Source organism: Homalodisca vitripennis, chromosome 1 (genome assembly GCF_021130785.1).
Source record: "Homalodisca vitripennis isolate AUS2020 chromosome 1, UT_GWSS_2.1, whole genome shotgun sequence".
Taxonomy (NCBI): domain Eukaryota; kingdom Metazoa; phylum Arthropoda; class Insecta; order Hemiptera; family Cicadellidae; genus Homalodisca; species Homalodisca vitripennis.
Window position 1 is genome coordinate 127,519,745 of NC_060207.1, and position 22,014 is coordinate 127,541,758.

Below are 22,014 nucleotides of genomic sequence, written 5' to 3' on the forward strand. Positions count from 1 at the left end.
TGGGAACAGATGTTAAAATATTTTTTTGGTAAAACATTTTAGATTGTTCATAACAATCTAGCTAAATTTATTGATATATAAATTATATCTTATATAAAACTTGGGTGACTGTGCGAAAGATGACTTATAAGTGTGAGATTATAATATCATTTCAACAGTATATTATTTAATTGAGTTTTAGTTAATAGTTCATTAACCCTTTGAAGGTCAACGTCCGATTTTACCGGACGTTCAGGAAAAAAATCAGTATAAATCGAAAACTTTATATTTTAAAACTAATATTATATTAAATTGTTTATGAAGAACTGTTCTTTTAAAAATAAATTGTTATAGTACACTTTCGATCAATTGATTTTAACGAAAATCAATCTAGAACTCACATATAAACATTTGTTTGATATGGCTATCGGAGACCATGTGACATTCCAATTCTAAAATTGAAGATAATGATATACATTTTTCAAGATTTATGGACAATTGAATACCCTTTCCAGTGATATGGAAAAAGAAAAGAAATTGTTTTTTTTTGTAATGACAATGAGGTTGGAAAATGAAATTTAAATAAATTCTGGAATTTTTCAAAGTAAATCCATTTTTTATATTCCTAAATTAAATGTTATGGTAACTTTGTTATTTTATGTTAATTAGCCAGAGTTCTCAAAGAAAATTTGCAAAAACAGTATGTTGATAGCTTATTAAATAGTCAAACTGTGAATTCTTATTGAAACCTTGCAAAATGCCTTCAAAAGGGCTGGCACTTTGAGGTGCACCCACTCAATAAATACTTGGCACACAAAGGGTTAACATCCAATTCTAAAATAGATAATAATTTATTTAAAACAACATTTAATAAACTTATTTCGTTCATCTTTCATTACAAATATCATTCTCAATACATGATTTAACATTTTACTGAATTTAACCAGTTATAATGGTTTTCTTGTTGATAAAATAAACTTTTAAAATTACAAACTGCTTTACAAATATATCTAATTTATAATTCTATATACGTATTTCGAGAATATGAGTAAAATATTTTTTTTATATTTTCATTTACTCGTTTCATTGGAGTTGTAATCATCTTTTACTTTTAAAATATAACACATTTAAAAATTTAAATTTAGAAAATAAAAAAATGTTTTGTTACACTAATTTTAAAGATGCAATGATATCAGCTGTCAAATATCTTGTGTTAGTTTTGTTGTAGAAATCAGCTGGCTAACTTTATGTATTTTTTAGTATTATGTGCAAGCCATTTATCATGGTGGTATGTAATAAATTCAGGAGTCAAAGGTTGCAGTAATCATGATAACAACTGAGACAAGCCCTAGTCAGTACAGTGTCATGTCTTGGTTTGTGCGGTTATTCTTACTTTTGTGTTGTACCAAATGTTCATTGTCTTGGGTCTATGAACGTACCAGAGGACAAGTATGGCCCTTGCCTCGTTTCGTCTCGTATCAAAAGACACTCAACTATATAAACCCTGTCAAATTTACTTTTAAGGTAATATTAGCTCAGTTGTTACTATACAAAAATGTTTTCTGTATTGTTGTTGATCATTAATTCAATTGAAACCAATATTGCTATGAACATAATTTAGATCAAAGTATAACTTGTATAATATTTATAATTTTAATTAATAAAACAATAACTTATTTATTTTTTTTTTATAAACTAAATTGAACTTTTTAAATAGATGAATTATTGCAGTTAAATAGATGAATAATTGCAGTTAAATAGGATAATATCTTTACAAAGCAACAATTTGCATAGTCTTCATATGATGGTTATGTATCAATTAAAAATACCTCTAAATATGATTTCAAAGTTTGTTCGTAAATAATTTTCTTATTATTAACAGGGACAATACTAATCAATCCTCCCATTCTTTTTTTAATTCTGTGTATTATACCATTTAGTTGGTTGATTATCATGGTAGAAAAATTAAGTTTCATAGAAACTAAGATTTAGTAAATAAGTATATGGGAAGGTAAGAAATTATAATTTTATAAATAGTAATGTAGAAGAACGCCTATAGCATTAGCCATTTCTCTTAGATTTTGTATACTTTAAAAATAACTTTCTGTTTGATAAACTTCAAAAGATTTTACATATCTTATACTTGTATTAAATTGTAAAGAAAGATCTCTTAATTTCTTAAAATCCATTTGGAATGATAGGTGTAATTCTACCCAAGGTAGGACGCCTCCTCTTATTGTGTTATTGAATAGATATAGCAAAGTGTCTCAATTATTTACTGTTCACCACCTTATTTATACTTTTCTACTGACAACTCAAATTTCAAATATCTTGTGGTAGTTCATTAGAAGAAACAGAAATTTTGATTTCTATACAATTAGCTAATTTAAATAGATTTTCTAAACCAGCTTCTTTTTTGGATGTGTGTGTATATTAAGAAATACATTGTACTTAATACTGTGATTTTCTAAAGAAAACACACATAAGCAAAGTATTTAAACTATCAATAAAACCATTAAAAAAAGGTAAAAGAAAGAGTTGCCTTACTTGTTATTTGATAAAACAAAGAGCTTAGGCTCAAATAAAGATGGATTAATAGAGGAAATTAAAAAAGTTCAATAGGATCATAGACAGAATAGATACACTGTCATTAATAAAAGAAGTGCAAATGAAACAGAAGATTGTCATTCCTGAGTAAGTAAACCAGAATAGAAATAAATTTGTGTTTATATAAAACCTTTGTGTTAGGATTATCGGAGAAAATTAGAAGATTAGGTAGAAAGTAAGTCATTAGATATGTCTTTTTAGTTTAAAACGAACAACATTCTTAGACAAAGTCTCTTAAAACAATACAAAAAATGGCATATAAGATTCCAAAAACTGTGTTAACAGTATAAAATGTACTTGTAATGGAGATATATAGGCGAGACTATAAGACCATTAAATATTAGAATCTAAGATCATGTATTCTGTTCTAACACCGTTGCCTTAAATCGATTACTTCCATCATCAACAAGTTCCCCTAGTGTTTGTTCATTGGTCTGAAGATGAATTGTTGTTGTGAGTATAAATTGGGATAAAGCTAACATAATTGGGAATCTAGCAGGGATCACTTCTGGCTGGTTTATATCTTCCAGTTGGGCACAGAAAACTCCTATGTGCAACTTAAATCTGGGCATAATTGGGAATCTAGCAGGGATCACTTCTGGCTGGTTTATATCTTCCAGTTGGGCACAGAAAACTCCTATGTGCAACTTAAATCTGGGCAACCTTATTGATGTCCAGGAGCAGCACATCATTAACCACAAATTTTGAGATTCTAGGGTACAAGGATAATTCAATGGGTCTAGTCTACTGCGGGAGATGACTGTTGAAGATGGTGGGGTTTGTGCCCTAGATGTGAAAGATTCTTGCTAGCCTAAACATAAGGGTGTGCCACCCCCTGCCTGCTTTGACTGGAGAGGCTGCTTCAGAGCTGGCTTCCCCTTCTTCCGAAGGGACATGACTTGAGATTAGTGCCCTAAATTCTTCCTCAGGATCTCGCGGCCCCTACCCCCAATCTTGCCCATCCAGAATATTCTGTCACTCTGGAAGCAGCGCAAAGGTTCTTATAGTACTAGGTGCAATTTCTAAAAAAAAAACAATTGAGAACCACATTTCTTCAAACATAAATTAATCAATGGTTCATGCATTACATTAGCGAACAAATGGATCAGTCAATCGTCAGTCAAAATTAAACCACTCGGGTTGCTAATTCTGAAAAATTACAAAAAAAGAAACCTAATGAATCAAAGTATGGTCTCAGTATGGTTTGAGAATTTCCTTTAGAATGCACTAATTTTTATTTTAAGGGCCACTCCCCAATTCCTGATTTGTTAAAATCTTGTTTCTGCCATGATGATCCATTTACTATTGGCCACTAGTCAGTTGTCAGTGGATAGTCATTAAATGGAGACCTATTGTGACTTAATTATTAACTAAATTATTATTATGTGACGTATTATTAATTAAGTCAGTTTTAATAATTAGTGTTTGTTTTATGTGTGAGTTTTAAACAGTGTACATAAAGTTGACACACAACATGTTTGTCGAGAATCCCAGCTTATGCATGTCACAACGGTCTGGTATGGTTTGTTTATTTTAACCTAGATTGTAGTTATATTTTATATTACCTGTCCACCTAAGGAAGAAATCAGACTGCTAATCTCTAAATATCATATTACTGATTTCTCATACCACTGAGTGATGGCAAAGTTCTAAACAATCTGTTGCCCGCAGTACTAACTTAATTTAACACCAAAGAATAAAGATGGTGGAATATGTACTTACGTTTGAAAGGATAATATAGTTAATGAGATTAAAATAGTAAATTTCAAACTTTTGAAAGAATGTTGTTGGAAATATTTTTTAAGAAAACTTATTTAAGTTTATTGTATCTATGTACAGACCACCAATAAACAATAAAGAAATTGTTTTCGGGTGAGTTTTACAGTATAGTTTTAGGACTGAAGAGTCAAGTAAGTCTGGCAATTAATTTCAATTTAAATTTAAAAGATAAAGTTTTCAATAATACACATTCATATCAGAACCTGATGGCTGCCAATGGGTTTCATTCCTGTATAGACCAGTACATCACAAAGGAGATAATGAGGGGCACAGTGGTTAGGTCTTTGATTATCATATTTATCTAAGAGAAGAAAGATAAGAGCTAGATCTGCTGTAGTGAGGATCAAGATATCTGATTAGAACTCCTGTGTCATAAACTTACAAATCCCTGAAAACTGTAATGATTGTATAACACCCAATTGTTGCAAAATATAAATATTTAAATGGGAAAAGTTTAAAGACTAATTTGGAAAGTTTCAATTGGAACATTGTATCAAATAACAATTTTTCATGTAATAAATATGTTATTAATAACTTTATGGTTGTAAAATTTGATACTATAGAATTGATTGTCAATGAATTGCAAGATTTTTACGCAGGATATAAACAAATTAATTTACAAATGCAGCATTATTTTTTTTAATGAGGATAAAATGCTTTTTGTGCACACTGAGAGGCTTTTTGTCCCCTCAATAGTGCTTATTAGAAATTTTAGTATTAATGCTCAAGGTTAGATTTAAAAGTTGATGTATTTTCAAAACATTTATTGTAATATTTGTTCAAAAGTTTTCTAATTTTTTTTATTTTATGATGGTATTTTCCAAGAAAGTAAGTACTGTTAGTTCAAAATGACCATTTTAAATTTCTTTGGTGCTCCTTAAATTTATATATGTTAGTTTAGTTAATAATATCATTCTAAAGGAATTAATCATTCAAACTGTTTCAATTATTGTTATAAAAATGTCTCTAATATTTTTAATTTTAGTAAATGTTTCTATTTAATTTGTGTGGTCAGATAAACCACTTTTTAGAGTAATTGATTTAAATCATGAAGGAAGAATAGTATAATATGTAATTTTATCTATACAAGAACTTGATTTTCTATTAGTGGTTGTGGGGTGAGCTTGTCAAAAACTTTCAAATAGTGTCAAAACCCAGAATAGTTCAAATTTATACATTTCAAACCTTTTTCTGATTATATTTATTTTGATCCACCATCCAATAATAAATATTTTATATTTTTGTACTAAATTTTTTTTAAGAATTAAACTTGTAACAAAATGCAAACAAGCCATTTTTTTACTTACGATGATGCTTAAATAATATAAACACTACAATTATGTTACAATATGTCAGTTGTATTACAAGTACCCATTATAAATTGGTATTTCAAAGTTATTAGTACTGTTAACATTTTTTTGTAACATACAAGAATAGTTATATTTAATTGGTATACAGACTCTTCAACCTCTCTAAGATAGCTATTCATTTTCATTAACTAATACATAATTCTTAATTTTGTAAAACATATTTTTTTCTCTAGTCCAATAATGTTCAATCAGAATATTGATAAGAGGACTTAATAATCGTCCCCTTAAAAAAGAAATTGACTTCTTCTGTTTAATTGTGTGATGTAAAATAAAGTATGCTAAATTCATTTGTAAGGGGAATTTACATATATATTTTATATTAAACAGTTGACTAAAACTACTTTTACCAGTAAAAATATCAAAAGTAAAATCACCCTAATTGCTACAGTGGAACAGTAAAGAATTCAGAGAGCTTATATACTTATAATAATAATACTTATTATAATAATATATTTATATTTGAAATGTTACTTACTTCAGATACTCTTATTCATAAAACAGATTCATGCATTTAAAATGTTTATAAACCAAGTATATACTTACAAGAACAACTTTTTTTATCAATATTAGATAATACATATGTTCGTGATTTGAAATAGCCAAGTAAAGATTAATGTTTATTTTTTTATTCAATCAATCAATCAATCAATTCTTTATTGTCATTAAACAACATACAACATTGTAATAGACATTGTCAAATAGGAACATAAAATTTACTCTATGCTAAAAATATAAATATAAAGGCCTACAACATAAAACATACAAAATATTAGACTAGAATGGTAGGCTATGTATTGTTAAAACTTAAGGTCACTCATGTCAGCAGTTTCCCAGTCCTCAACACAATAAAAGGCTTTAATTTTTAACCAATTTTGTAAAACGTTTTTAAAATTATGTACAGTAACATTCTTAGCAGCTAATGGTAACTTATTAAACAGTTTGACCCCAATGTAACCATAACTGTGTTGTGTTTTACTTAGTCTAACATATTTTTATTGTTAGATTTAAATTTATTTTGACATAAATAGGAATACAAGAAAAAGATTTTGTACGTTTTGTGTATTCTTCTATATTACTTGATATAAAAACCCCATTTTTTGTTTTGGTTTTACAAATATTAAATGTTACATACGGAAAAGGATAGGACGATAAAATAATTTAATATAATTTTTGACTGCAGACAAACTTCTTAAGTTTTTTTTTTCTACAGCTGTGATATTGTTTAATTCTTATGGAGTGAAGAAATTAAACTATTTCAACATAAATCTAAATAGATAATAAGTTAATTTGTTCCATATTTGTACTTTGTTCATTTATTTTGGACATTAATTGAAAATTGTTAGACAAATAACTGTGATATTGAGTACTTAAAAGAGCATGTAACAGATTAAGATAGTGATAGTCATAACCGGTATATTTTTTATTATTATGATTTTCTTTCACTTTGATTTAAGTTTGAACTGTTTTTGTGTAGTTTAATTTGAGATTATTTTTTTAATTTTTATATAATAAAATTAAATGAAAACTTCCTTCACTAAAGAGGTAGAGTTAAGGCTGTCACACGTTCTCTACCATTCAACCTCATATGTGCAGAAAATTAACAATAACTGAATACCGAAAAAGTTTAAGTTTACATAATTGGTAATTATGTAATTAGAATTTTTATATTATTTTAGTGTTATTTGGTTAATGTAGATGGAGAAAAACTGTTCTAATGCTACAGAATAATATAAGTATTTATTGCTGGTATCTTTGATTGTATTAGTCACACAGGAGATAAATCATTCATACAGACGACGTGTGCTGAGGTCCGATACTAGGGTCTACGCTATGTAACTGAATGTTACTGTTCAAACATTTTCTACCTGAGCCTCTCACTTCAGATGGGGCAGACCGAGCGCTCATTTTCCCGTGCCTCAATTAGTAACATTGGAGAATAAGATATCTTGTGTGTAAATAGTTAAGTAAAAGCAGGTACATAAAATAACCTTTACATCTTATTGTAGCAATTTATGAATAATAAACCACTAAATAATTATTTTTTTTTAATACCTTAATTTAATAATTAATTTTTTAATTAACTGAAAAATTTGTTGAAACAGATATTATAAAATTGGTGTTTCTATAAAAATGAAATAAAATTAAGTTATCCAAATCTTTTAATCTACCTAACAATATTGTCATTGTATTAACAGCTGTTTTGTGGCAAGGTGTGACCACATAAAGGACCAATGAGTAGGAGACCTTGGCTTCCAGTACAAGTTTCATCTTGAAGTTCCGACGAGAATTTGTTGTTTCAGCAAAGGTAAAATGTCTGCAAACTTGTTGTGGTCCGATACGGTGAACCTATATCACAAGGTTGTCATGAGATAAAACTTACCTATTCCACTATTGTAATGAACCCTCCACAGTCCTGTGGATTCACATAAGACTTTTTATTATTTTCCTGGTCCATTCAACCATAGAAATATTTCAAAGATTTAACTGTGACCGCAATGCCTTTAGTGTACAAGAGTGGTTGAACCATTCTTAATATTTTCCACTATGCTTTTGTAAATTACCAATTTTATTTATTTCAGTATATCTTTTTACTTTAGTAAGCATTTATTTTAATATATTAATCAAATTACGTGTATTATGCCACTATTTAAATTGTGTTGATATTCAATAATTAATTGTTCAGTGCATGCCTTAAAACTGTTAACAAATAGTAATGAATTTGTTAACCCACTTTATAGTCTCAATGATCTTTAATGTTGCAATTTAGAATTTTTTAAAGTAGGGCATTACATGATCACTATATCTGAAATTGAAAATTAATCTAATGCATAAGTTCTAAGTACAGTGGAATTTATCAGAAAGCTCCACAGTCACGTAATTAATGACTGTATCAGAGTAATTGAAATGAGGAGTATTTATCAGCATTATTCTAGCATAAAATAATAGTTTTTTTCAGCAGAATTTTGTATTTAGTATCTGTCAAAAGATTTATTCAGGGTAATTGTGAATCAACGAGTCATTATCATCTTTTTCTTCAAGGATTTGAAATTCAGTTTTAAATTTTGATAAATTAGTATACATTTCTTTTACACCAGGCATAATTCGAAATAAGGATCGTTATGAATAAATTTTACAATTATCGTTATTCTTCTCATTTGTGATCTGAGAAACAACACTACTTACACTATTATTTATCTATGTAATTAGTTAGCATGAATGTCTTAACCTATAATAAAAAATTTGTTAAGAAATTTGTTCCAATGTATCTACTAAAAGTACATAAAGAAATAAAAGTAAAACATTTAAATATGCCTAACATTAAATAAAAATAGCTACGATATAAAATAAAAACAATAAAACTAAAAGTAACCAAAGTATTAACAACAATACAATATGTACTTACTGAAGTTGATTTACATATAGAAGCATATCAAGTTGTGAAGCACCGATTACATGTTCTATATGATTTTTGTAAAATACTATATAAGGTTTTGTTTACACTTTATTAAAAAGGTTGATTCTTTGTGATTATTTTGGTATAGTGCAAGTGAAGTGATTATTGAGTTTTAGACTTTTAAGTAATTCATTTCTAAACACCTATAAAATTGGACGTTGGGTTTAAAAGACTTAAAAGATGTACAACAACCAGCTTAGACTCTTTTTAGACAAAATTTAATCTTGCAAATAAAAATAAATTGTTGCCATTAATTTTCCAGCAGACAAACACATGCCTTCACCTATTTGTCTTCATCAGTTCCATCTTGACACTTTTTCTTAACTTCATACTCACAATTTTTTGATTCAGGTGTGTAATAGTGTACCCAAGTTTCATCACAGGCAACAAAGTGATTAAAAAAAAGCATCATTTTCTTGTCGGAATCATTTGAAGAGCCACTGCGAAACCTCCAATCGATATCTCTTGTGATCCTCTAATAACAGACGGTGGAACCCACGTAGTAGACACTTTTTGATATTCCAAGTCTTCTGTCATGATCCGTTCGACACTCCTGTAACTGTTTTAATTCCTAAATAATTTCGAGAGAGTTAAGGACTGCCTCAATGTTGATCTCAGTTACACTCGTCCTTGGGTGATGATCACAGCTCTCATTCTTAACCTTTTCAAGCCCTTTATAAAATTATGTGTCAAGCAAACACATGGGTTCTTTATTGGGGTATTGTACTCAAACTGTGACCATAATCACTGCAAAATTTCTGTTGAGCTCACCCCTTTATTGATTATAAAAACTGGATTATACTCCACTGCTCCACAAAGACATACACTTCCTGTTTATTCATAACTTGTTTCGATATTAAAGAGATCTGAGAGGGTTGCGGTTGGTTTCACCGACCCCCTAAGGGTACAAGTTACCCGCACATTAACTGGTTGAAGGTTAATGACTCCTTCAGAATTATTTTAGATAGCAGTTTATATTTGACAAACCCTTGTATATAAGAAATTGTAAACTAGCTTCATCTACATTTGAAAAATATGTTGTATGCTCAGATTCACAACACAAGTCCTCTGGGAAAATTCTCTTCTTCTCTTGGGTGAACTGTTATATATCTATTATCTACATTTTTATATAATTTCAATAAACATTGAATCGCAAAAAGTACTTGCTCCACCAGGACTCAAACCCAGATCTCTCACTTGCAGAGTGAGTGTCGCTACTACTACACCTCAGAGCCCTTACTTTTTACGTACTAATATTTTAATAGGAAGTTATAAAAATTATTTCGTATTTATTAAAGTATTAATATGCAATATCCCAGAAGGCAATGAAAGATAAAATAAAGTCTTTGATGACATATCAAAGGAAAACAAACTTGTGCAGGCAATGAATAAATTTACCCCACAGGAGTTTCATTTTGATACCCTTCATAGATTTTTAGAAAAGTGTGCAAATGTTCATAGCTTTTTAACATTTTTTTAAATGAACCTACTCTGTCCCCTTAATGACATATGACAAGTGATGATAAAACATTAAACAGCAATATTTAAAATTATTTGGACAACTAATTGACGAGAAATGAAATAGTGGTGGAGTTGAAAGTAAGAGTAATAGTGTTTTACATTTACATATAGGAGGAAGATATTACAATTTTTGAAGTGGTGGGGGATTAATTAAATGAAATAAAATAAATTTATTTAACTGCTTTATAATAATAATAACAAGATAATTTAATTAACTTTGAGGTAAATCAAAATAATCTGTAAATAACAACTTGTTTCATTGCAAAAACTGCCAGAGGACCCTAGAAAACTGCAAGAATATAAACAGATGTTTATAAACAAGCGTAAACAATTGCTAACACAACATATTGAAATAATGACTATTTCCAATCTAAATATTATCATAAAACAGGGTACTGAGTCCTATATATGCGGGTTATTTTACACCTGTATTTTCTAGTTTTGGAGGACTGTCATGTCAATCAATATGTTAACTAAAATAATATGTACAATTGATTCAGGATTGTTTTGAGGGTATTTTAAGCAAAGAATGTAAGGTTTTTTTGACTGGTAGTTGTTTAAATAAATATAATCGTAAATTATAAAGTTTCAAGTATAATTAATTAGAATAGTGAAAAAGTAAGGAGTATGTGGTTTCTGGGATGTTTTTAGGTTGGAAAATTGGGTTAACAAATTTTTCATGTAGTTACACATATTCCACAATTAAATTTTAATAGATTGTTGAGTTGGAAAATAAATATTAAATTGTGCTAGAGGTGCACTGTTAATTAAACAAGCCTATAGAGGCCAGTGGAGCTGATGAGGTCAAAGTTGATGGTGATCAGGTTGGAGGGGATTGGTCTAGTAGTACTGTTGTTACTGGTGCCAGTCAGTCCATTGTGAGCCAGTCTGAGAGATTGCCATGCCTCATTTGTTGTGTGTCTGTCTGTGTTTACTGCTGACTTCTGGCTACTCATGGGTGTATGAGAAAACAGTTGGTCAAGTCTGGCCTTTACCGCAAAATGTAACATATTACACCAGTCAAGTTTTCATTGAGCCTTCAAACTTCCATTTTAGGGTGAGTTTTCTTCTTGTCACTGTAGAATTTTAAATTCAGCTCTTTTTGTCCTGCTTTTACTTCAAATGGACTATCTTCTAGCAAATCGCTGGGTTTTAATAAATATGGTACTGCATTTTAATTTGAGTGTGTGTACGTATTTTTGTAAGAGAAAGTTTTGAAAAAATGTATTAATACTATAACAGATTATTCAACCCACAAAAGATTTTTATACAATATATGAATTAGAAATACTGGGTTTAGTCTCTGGATTATTGACGTAGGAATAATATTTGCAATATTGTCTTATTATTAATGATATTTTTAAAGTACTGTTTTGAGATATTTAAATGAATATTTGAGTGATGTTGAAGAACAAAGTTCAAAGTTTACACAGGAGACTGACTAATTATTGTTATGTAACTAAAAATATAGTGTAAATGTCTTCTAGATTTGAGAGAAATAGTACATCAGAACATCAAGAGAATTAGAAAGAATACAATTTCTTGGGTAGTCAGTGGAAAGTCTTAAATGGAAGTGTATGTCACTTATCATATAACTTTAATGCCGTAATGAAAAGAATCATTGTAAATTACATAGTTAAAACAATAGAAAATATATACAACCAGAAAGAAGTGACAATATTAGATAGTAATTTATATATAATTTTGCATATATAAGGTTTATAAAAATGGAACCACAAAATGAATTTATGATATAGAGTTATATAATACATGCCACAAGTGCGGGTTTTCCAAAAATATCAATATTTGAATATGATTTTGGATGACTTTCTAGTTTTGTTTTGTTTACTTTAAATTTATTTTTAGAACTGTTTTAGAAACTTTATATTGTAGAAAATAATATTCCCTATTTAGCATTTTAAAAATTTTAAACTCCTATTTCCTTCCGTTTTTAAAATTTTATATCTTTTATGCCACTGTATGTGTCCCATTTATATTTTTTACTCATGTGTGCTCATAGTTCATCTATTTTTGGTGGAGCAGGGAACTCCAAATAGTAGCTGGCATATTGTTACTTTATGGATTTATATGGGTTCAATTGATATGATCCTTGACAATTGCTTTCATGTAGGATATTCTACCAACTTCTTGTAGTATTTATTCCTGAGACAATAAAAGTGTCACTACCAATGCCACAAAAGAATAGTGTATTATGATCTATCTTAATGTATTGATTTTCCCTTTAAAAGGTAAAAAACTAAAGCATTACTGATCCGTCTCAAAGACATTAGTAATCTATCTTATCAGGGTTTCTTCCTGAGTAGATAGTACAAATGACCAAACCACACAATATCAAGATAACAATTATTTTTAGCCAAACATTGACAAAGTGTGTTATTTGGCTGTTACTTTAAGATGCTAACAAACCCAACTACATATGAGATGATTTGAGGTTTAATTAGATGATGCTACAAGGTACTTAAAAATTAGTTAATAGTCTAATGTACAATGGTAAATGTGGAATCCAAACCACAAAGATTTGTTAAACTGCAATCTTATTTCCTAATCTCAAATTCCAACCCTCACATCACTCCTTTGTTAACCTGGATACCCTTAAAGCTCAGTGTCATCCAATAGATTATTATAGATGTCAGGTAAGGAAGACTGACACCTTTATGCAGGATGCTTCACAAATCTCTTCATATCTCTTAATCTGTTACTTGTATCAAAAGAAATATAAACATCTACAATAAAAAATACATTTATAAATAATTTACTTTTATATGTCTATTCTTATTTGTTTTCATTTTAAAATTCACAGCTTGTATACAGTCTAAGTGGCAAAAATATACTTTGACTTACTACTACCTTACTTTTTGCAAAAGATTACAAAATTTTCCCCACTAGTTTCAAGATGGCATCCAAAACTTAACATCTCAAATTTCATCAAAATCTTAAATAAGTGCAAAATATTATATAAAACATATGAATAAATTAAGAATGTTTGAAACATATAAATTTTAATTACATGGAGTTTGACAGAGAAAGTGTATTTTTAAATGTTTAAATAACTTATATGCAAATACTTTTACATATTTAAGCATTAAAATTGCAATTTCTCAGCAACTTTTCATCCCATCTCAACCAATGAGCTACCAAACATTTTGTCTCTTTTGGAATATCTATACTGTATTTATTTTCTCTAACTCTGTCTTTTCAATGATTTTAAGTGTTATTTTAATAACAGATTTCCTGTAACGAGATCAACAAATAAAAAATTTGTATTTGTTTAATTTGTATTGTTTAAAAAGAAAAAGAAGAAATAATGTAAATTAATAATTTAATGACAATATAAATAAAGAAATGTGGTATCATAAGAAAAACTGGTGTACAATAGAAAATGTATCCAGCTATAATAGATTACTTTTTAAAACATACAAGGGCTATCCAGAAAGTAACAGACATTTTTTAATGGTGCGGCTGTGGGTGGGGCTACATCTTGATGTCAAAACACTCTGGTATTCAGAACACATCGAGATGTAGCCACGCACGGTCTGTATCTCTTTTACTTTTCTCACTGTTATTAAATAAAATGTGTGCTGCAATTGAAAATCCTGTAACATGTGAAGTGCGTTCAGTGAAGGTTTTTGTTGGCACAAAACCATAAGCCAATTGAAATCTATCGCCAACTGTGTGAAGTTTATGGAAATGGAATGAGTGAAAGCACTGTAAGGTAGTGGTGTATTGACTTGAAAAATGGCTGCACCAATTTTCATGACAACTGTCATAGCAGTCGGCCTAGCCTAGTAATTGAAGATTTGATGTTGAAAATCAATTAAAAAATGTGTAAAAATCGCTGTTTTACAATGACCGAACTCTCGGAACGTTCCCACAAATTTCACTTCATGAAATTGTTGTAAGGAAGCTTGGATATCACAAATTTCGTGCCAGGTGGATTCCAAATATCCTTAATGAAGATGATAAAATACAAAGACTTGCTGCATCATTAACTTTCCTTGATGAATACGACAAACATGATAACGAACTTCTCGATCTTATTGTTACTGGTGATGAAACATAGGTGAAGCATGTCAATTGTGAAACAAAAATGCAGTCTATGGAATGGAGCACACAAATTCTCCAAAAGAAAGCCAAGAAAATGTCTCCAAACTCTGTAATCAAGAAAGATTATGGTAACTGTTTTTTGGGACACTAATGGTGTGATTCTGATTGATTTCCTTTAAAGAGGATCAAAATCAACACAGAGAGGTACCGTGAAACATTGCAGAATCTACGGCTAGCAATACAAAACAAACGTAGGGGAAAATTGAGCTTAAAAATGTTGTTTTACTGTGACAATGCACGTCCCCATACACCCAATCGTACACAAGTCTTGGGTGATTTTGATTGGGATGTGTTTAATGATCCACCTTATATACCAGATCATCCACAGATAGCTATGCCATATCATATGTGTGTTCAAATATGGCAAAGTTTGTTGATTTTGTTGTTGCAGTGTTGCTGATGGCTTTTATTCGTTTTAAGATGAAAAAGCTTGACAATAGACAATAGACAATAGACAAATTCTTTATTTACAAATTCTTTGAGAATTGTAACTCGTCAAAATTTGTTACAGATCATATAAATACAATTGCGTAGTTTACAAACAATGAATTTACAGGTAAATGTCCAGTTTGGTTGTTAGTTTTGCTCTCTGTTCAGGTGTTCTTCTAACGAGTAGAATGGATTTTGCAGCAGCCACAGCTTCACCTCCTTCTTGAATTTTGCCGCACCATGTCCCTTCAGGTCTTCTGGCAGGTGGTTCCACAGTTTTAAACCCATGTAAGAGGGCTTCTCCTCAAATAGAGAAAGTCGATGCCAGGAAGATGAAAATCTGTCGCTCGTCTTGTGTTGTAATGATGTGTTGTTACTTCCTCTGGGAAAACCTCTCTCGTGCACACAGGTTTACTGCCTCAGTACGTACAAGGATACAACCGTCAGAATTGAGAGGTTGATAAAAGCTGGTCGACAACTCTCTCTTGGCTGTAAGTCAGCAAGTGTTCTCACTGCTTTTTTCTGTGTTACCAGCACACGTTGGAGATTTCCTGCAGATGAATTACCCCAGACCAGGAGACCATAGCGAAGGTTCGATTCAAATAAAGCAAAGTAGGCTGTTTTTGCAGAGGGTACATCACTTATTGATTTTATTCTTTTAACAACATAACAGTCCAGTACCTAATTTCCTGCACAGGTTGTCAATGTGCGTTGTCCATTTGAGATCTTCATCTATTGTCACTCCCAAGTACTTTGCCTCTGATGCTGCTTGGACTCGTTAGGCAGGTGCACAGTTTGTTCCTTTTTTGGGCCAATATGAGTTGCTGGGTTTTAGCTTCATTAACTACCAGGTTATTAATATGGCAGTACTGTACCGCCATGTTCATTGCAGTGAATGACTTCTATCTCCAGGTTTTCTGGGGTTCTATCGGCTTAAAAGTAGAACGGTATCATCTGCATTACATCAGAGTTGTAGCAAATTCATCTAAGTACTTAGGTAAATCGTTCGTAAAATAGAGTAAAGAGTACAGGACCCAGAACTGATCCTTGGGGGACGCCCCTTAGAACTGGAAGTGGACTGGATCTGATGTGTGCAATTTTATTGTTTTGAGTATGCCGGATTTCAATACCTGTTCTCTATTGGTTAGGTAACTCCTGAACCACTCAGCTTCAGTGCCCCCGTACTCCCATGGTATTTAGTTTGGTCAGCAGTTGTTCATGGTCAAGGGTGTCAAAGGCTTTGCTTAAATCTAAGAATATTGCTGTTGTTGTATTTTTAGCTTCTATTTGATCTATTACGTATCAATTAAAACTAATTAAAGCTGTCGATGTAGATTTATTTTTGGTGAAAACCGTGCTGTTGATCAGTAAGCAGATTATTGTATTGTCATGTAGTTTAGGAGACGATTAAGCACAATCTTTTCAATAAACTTTAGAGATGTTGAAATTTGCGAGATTGGGCGATAGTTTGATGCTTCAGACTGATCACCTTGTTTAAAAAATGGGGATTACTTTAGATAGTTTTAGTTGATGTGGAAATCTACCAGATTGGGAAGGACATGTTTATTAGAGTGGTTAAAAGGGGTAGGCTATTTCATGTTTACAAGCCCTTCAACAACTTTGGTGAGATTTCGTCAATACCTGCAGAGACTTTAGCTGGCAGTGAGTTGATCGTTTTGATGACTTCTTCAATTGTTGTGTCATAGAGATAAAAAGAGCAAGTGTCAAGCTGCTGAATAGGACTAGGAGTTCTGTTCTTTAGAGGGTTGTTGTTTAAAATAGCAGAGTCAGCCATGGTCGTAAAAACAGTGTGCTGAGGATCGTTGATAGTTTTATTGTCAATTTTAAGTTCTTTCAGTCCTACAGACGATTTCTTGGTTCTTCTTTCATATTTATAATATTCCAAAGGGCTTTAGTTTTATTTTCTGAACGTGCTATTCGGTCGACCGTTTTTGACTGACGTCTGAGTTCTTTTATCTTCAAGTCATAATTCTTTTTCTTAGTAGCAACTTCCTGCTTGTGTTCTAATGAGCCATAAGAAGATAACGATCATTGGCACCTAAGAATTCTTGCCTCAAAGTGTGCAGTTCAGGGTCCCATAGTTTTTCTTTGCCTTTGCATTGCTTATATTTTTTATAAGGACATGTTTGGTTCAGTGCTGATGTAACGATGTTAGAGAATTTCTTACACAAGACGTCAACTGATATGTTCATGACATATTTTCATCAATAGTCACTCCTAGAAATGTGGCCTGTGGTTTCACTTCAACTTCTGGAAGAGTTGGGACTTGGTTTTGTCTTCTGCCAAATGCTAACTGGTTTATCTTTGATGTATTAACCACTAGGCCATTTGTGTGGCAGTATTGGTAAGCCATATTCAGTGATATATATGAGCTTACTGTCAGTTGATCAGCAGAATTTCCTGAAGACAGAAAGGTAGTGTCATTTCATACATAAGCATATGACAGAGTCCGTTCAGGAAGTGATTTTTTAGATTTTAGATTGGATCGGGGTCCCCAGGTTTAACTGTGTGTGATTTCTTTCTTAACTCGTACTTAAAGGAACAAGTTTATACTTGTAGCTTCAATAATGATGAGGAATTAAAACAATCAATTGAAGAGGAACTTCTCCGGGTTCCGCAGAATTTCTTTGTAAGAGCTTACAATTAATTTGTTGAGCGCTGTTATCAGTTTGTCCCTGTGGATGGATTACAGTTCGAGTAATTGTGGACTGTAATTGTAGGTTTTTTAATAGGCTATATTCTAATTTTCTGATTGAAATGCTCTAGAATATGAAAATAAATAATTTTACAAATATAAAAATACTGTTTTTTTTTTACTGTTTTTAAAGTATAGTTTTTTCAAAACACTACCATTTTATTTCAACAATTGCTAGAGAGCTGAAATTTTCACAGAATATTTTTAAAATCTATTTTATGAATTGTGTAAAGTCTGAAAATGTTCAATGCATAAATGGGCAAGTAATATAAAATCAAACGTTTAAACCTTTTCATGAGACACCTGATATACAATGATCACTGATTTTTGTCTAAACATTGTGGGAAAGTGATATAATACCAGCTTATTAATTATTTAGAAAAAATGGTATATTACAACATGGATTGGATTAGGACAGACAGAATAAACTGCTGCAGTTGACTTTATAGAATCAATTATACATGTATATGTGCTGTAGATAGAGTAGAAAAGGTAATAAGCAGTGGGTCCGTTTCACATATAATAATGTAAAGAGATCTCAATTAATAGTGTTAATACTAGTGTTATTGCAAGAAACTAATGTTCTATAGTCAAGGGAAGTTTAATATAATATTGGACCTAAGTGCATTAAACAACAGTTTATTTGCCACAATTATATGAAATAATATGTCTCATACCATAATACTCTTCAGATCCTATGTAAAATTTGTCAAGAATACCAAAAGGTTCAAAAGAATACTTTTTGTAACAAAATGCTTGTAAAATTAAAGTACTTTCACAGGTACATATGCATTAGTGGAAGTGCCATTACAAAGAGGGTTATGAGGGATATAGAACTATAAATCCTCTCGCCTCCCCAAAGCCATACACATTTTTTTAAATATACATATAACAGCAATCAAATGTGTTTAAAATACAGCAGTCAAATGTAATACAGAAATATGTTTATAAATTTGTTTAAACCGATTTATTTCATACCTATGACGTGATGTGCTCTTCAATCAGATTCATCTCCCCTCAAAGCCAAATTGAAGTTACATCACTGTTACTGGTAATGTAAGAAATAGTTAGCATCTATGCTGAGGATGGCAATTTGAAAGTTAGTGTTATTACACCAGATGAACTAAACACTGCTTTTAATCAAAGTATGCTCGATTTAATTAAGTATACTGTAAAAACAAATTTCATGCAAATAAAAGCAAAAATACAGCTAAATTACAGTAAGTAAATTCAATATAATTAGTAACCAACACTTTCATGAAAACTTAAATTTTAATTTATGATACTTGGCAAAACACTAACATCTGGCTTCTTTACTTTCTATAACATTTAAATCTTTTGTAACTTAATTACATTTAAAGCCATTTTGTTTATACTGTACATTTGATTTGTTCAATTACCTTTGTGTTAATTTATTTGGTGGCACTTCTAAACATATATGAGGTGTGTTCAAAAAGTATTGCGAATTTTGTGTATTTTCAAAAATTATTTATTTATTCGTGAATATCTATTTTGTCCCCTTCAAAGTAATCCCCCTGGGATATTATACACTTGTGCCAACGTTTTTTCCAATTTTCGAAGCACTTCAAAAAATCATTTTTTTGTATCTTGTTCAGCTCCTCCTTCGATGCCGTCTCTATCTCGTCAATCGTGGCATAGCGTCGTCCTTTCATGGGCCTCTTCAGTTTGGGGAACGAGAAAAAGTCACAGGGGTCCAGATCTGGGGAACACAGTGGCTGCGGTATCATTAGTGTGTTGTTTTTGGCTAAGAAATCGCGTACAAGCAGCGATGTGTGAGCAGGGGCGTTATCGTGCTGCAAAAGCCAATTTTTGTTTTTCCACAAATTCGGGCGTTTCTGGCGGATTGCTTCGCGCAAATTGTGCATAACTTGCAGGTAATATTCCTTATTCACCATTCTACCTTGTGGCAAGAACTCATGATGCACCACGCCCCTGAAATCTAAGAAAACTGTAAGCAAAACTTTCACATTCGACCGAACTTGGTGTGCTTTTTTCGGTCTTGGTTCGTGTGGCAGCTTCCATTGAGATGATTAAGCTTTGGTTCCCACGTCATAACAATAAACCCACGATTCGTCACCAGTTATGACCCTCTGGAGCAAATTCGGGTCGTCGCGGACAGATTCCAACATCTCATTAGCAATGTTCATGCGATGCTGTTTTTGATCGAAATTGAGCAATTTTGGTACGAATTTTGCGGCAACCCGTCTCATGCCCAAATTATCAATTAAAATCTAATGGCACGAGCCAATTGATATGCCTAGGTCCTCTGCAATTTCTCTAACGGTGATTCAACGATTGGCCAATACCATTTTTTTCACTTCATCAATTTTTTCGTCTGTTGTTGAAGTGCTTGGTCATCCGGCACGCTCTTCGTCGTTCACATCTTCTCGGCCTTCTGAAAACATTTTGTACCACCGATAAACGTTGCTTTTGTCCAAAGTAGCTTCTCCGTATGCCACAGTCAACATTCGGAATGCATCCGCGCACTTAATTTCGTTTTTCACACAAAATTTGATACAGGTTCTTTGTTCCAATAGGTTGTTTGAATAGGTAAAAATCGAAGACGAACCAAAACACGTGCAAGCAAAGCAGCTGTCAACAATTAACTGAACATTCAAAATGGCCGAAATTGACAACATAAGTGAGAGACATATGTACCAACATAACGCCACAAAAAAATCGAAATTCGAACATACGTAACTCGCGAAAATTCAAAATTCACGATACTTTTTGAACACACCTCGTATATAGAGAAGTTGATTTTTCAGATACATGCAATTAGAATTATATTGAGTCAGTTTCAAATCTTTTGAGTTAGTCAAAGAGCATTTTAATAAAAATAATGCCAGCTGCCAGGTTGTAGGATTAGACACTAGGATGTGATTTGCCCTTCAAACCTTCTCAAGGATTTACTCAAAGTTATCTTTAATACACTGACACACTCTACTACTATACTCACTATCCTAAACTTGGTACTTGTCTTATATCACATTAAAGGTTTTAACAAAAAATAATACAGCTAGAGATGTATCATAGCTTAACAGGTCGACTGCGGCTGACACACTCTTCTATTATACCCACTTTCCTAAAATTTTAATTTAGTTTTAATAAGGTTTTGTGAAAATTGTTCTACCAAAAGGTGAAAAAATTCATAATTCTTATGAAATATATTTGTATTAAATTTGAAGTATTTTATAAGTAATGCATTATTTTTTTAATAAACAAACTAAGAAAATATTATTAGTGCTGTGATGAATATAGCAATAAAAGAAACTATAACATTTGTACCCTTTTGCACCTGTGGCCGTAGGCCCAGGCCTAGTGTGCCCATTGGTAAATCCACCATTGCCTGGAAATGGTTGATGCAATACATCTAAGAAAACAGTTTCCAAAGCTGCTCTTGGAATCCTAGAATGGCTAAGTTACATGTTGATGTACAGGTAACCAACAACACATGCCCCATCCTAGATGAAGCAGTGAAGAGATATACTGATGTGATAAAAAAGATGTTGCCCCGCAATCACCATCAGTGGCAGGGATGTCCAGATTTTTCAAGCCTACAGGAAGTGCTTGTAACTCTGACAGAACCTTGTGAGGACTGGCCTAACCTCCACATGGATGAGCATTGTAAGTACTAGTTTATGTAAATAAATACGAGGCATATCCAGAAAGAAAGTGTACTGAAGCTCTCATGGTCAGAAGAATTGTTTTCTATATATATTGGTTACACTGCTGTGTAGCCTTATTCCTCCCCTCCGCAACAAGACCGGTTAGAAGTCAGTACGTTAAGAACTGTCAATGTGACAAGAAGTTTCATGAAAAAAGTCAATCCAATCTCCTGCCAAATGTGCAATATGTGGTTTCATCCGTTATCACGTTTGGAAGGGAAAAACTCTGGTTGAGGCTTATAATGAGATAAAAACTGCATAATTCCAAACAATGGGGCTGATAAATTTATCTCTATGGAGTTTGTAGCTTCTTAAAAACTCTTGCCTGGTTTCCACTCGAATCAG

The 22,014-nt window shown here is 31.5% G+C and overlaps 1 protein-coding gene across 2 annotated transcripts in view; it reads left to right on the forward strand.

Annotated features, from left to right (window-relative positions):
* The first annotated feature begins 1,290 nt into the window (after nt 1-1,290).
* The window catches only part of LOC124371136 (beta-hexosaminidase subunit beta-like), a 48,024-nt gene continuing 27,300 nt past the window's right edge, over nt 1,291-22,014 (forward strand). Inside the window, exons 1-2 of one of the 2 annotated variants that reach the window (XM_046829451.1) lie at nt 1,291-1,503; nt 21,442-21,628. In XM_046829451.1, coding sequence (XP_046685407.1) covers nt 1,306-1,503; nt 21,442-21,628 — 385 coding nt within the window. In that variant the 5' untranslated portion in view covers nt 1,291-1,305. Of the gene's footprint in view, nt 1,504-11,559; nt 11,768-21,441; nt 21,629-22,014 lie in introns of those variants that run through there. The other variant, XM_046829456.1, reaches the window with a different exon arrangement.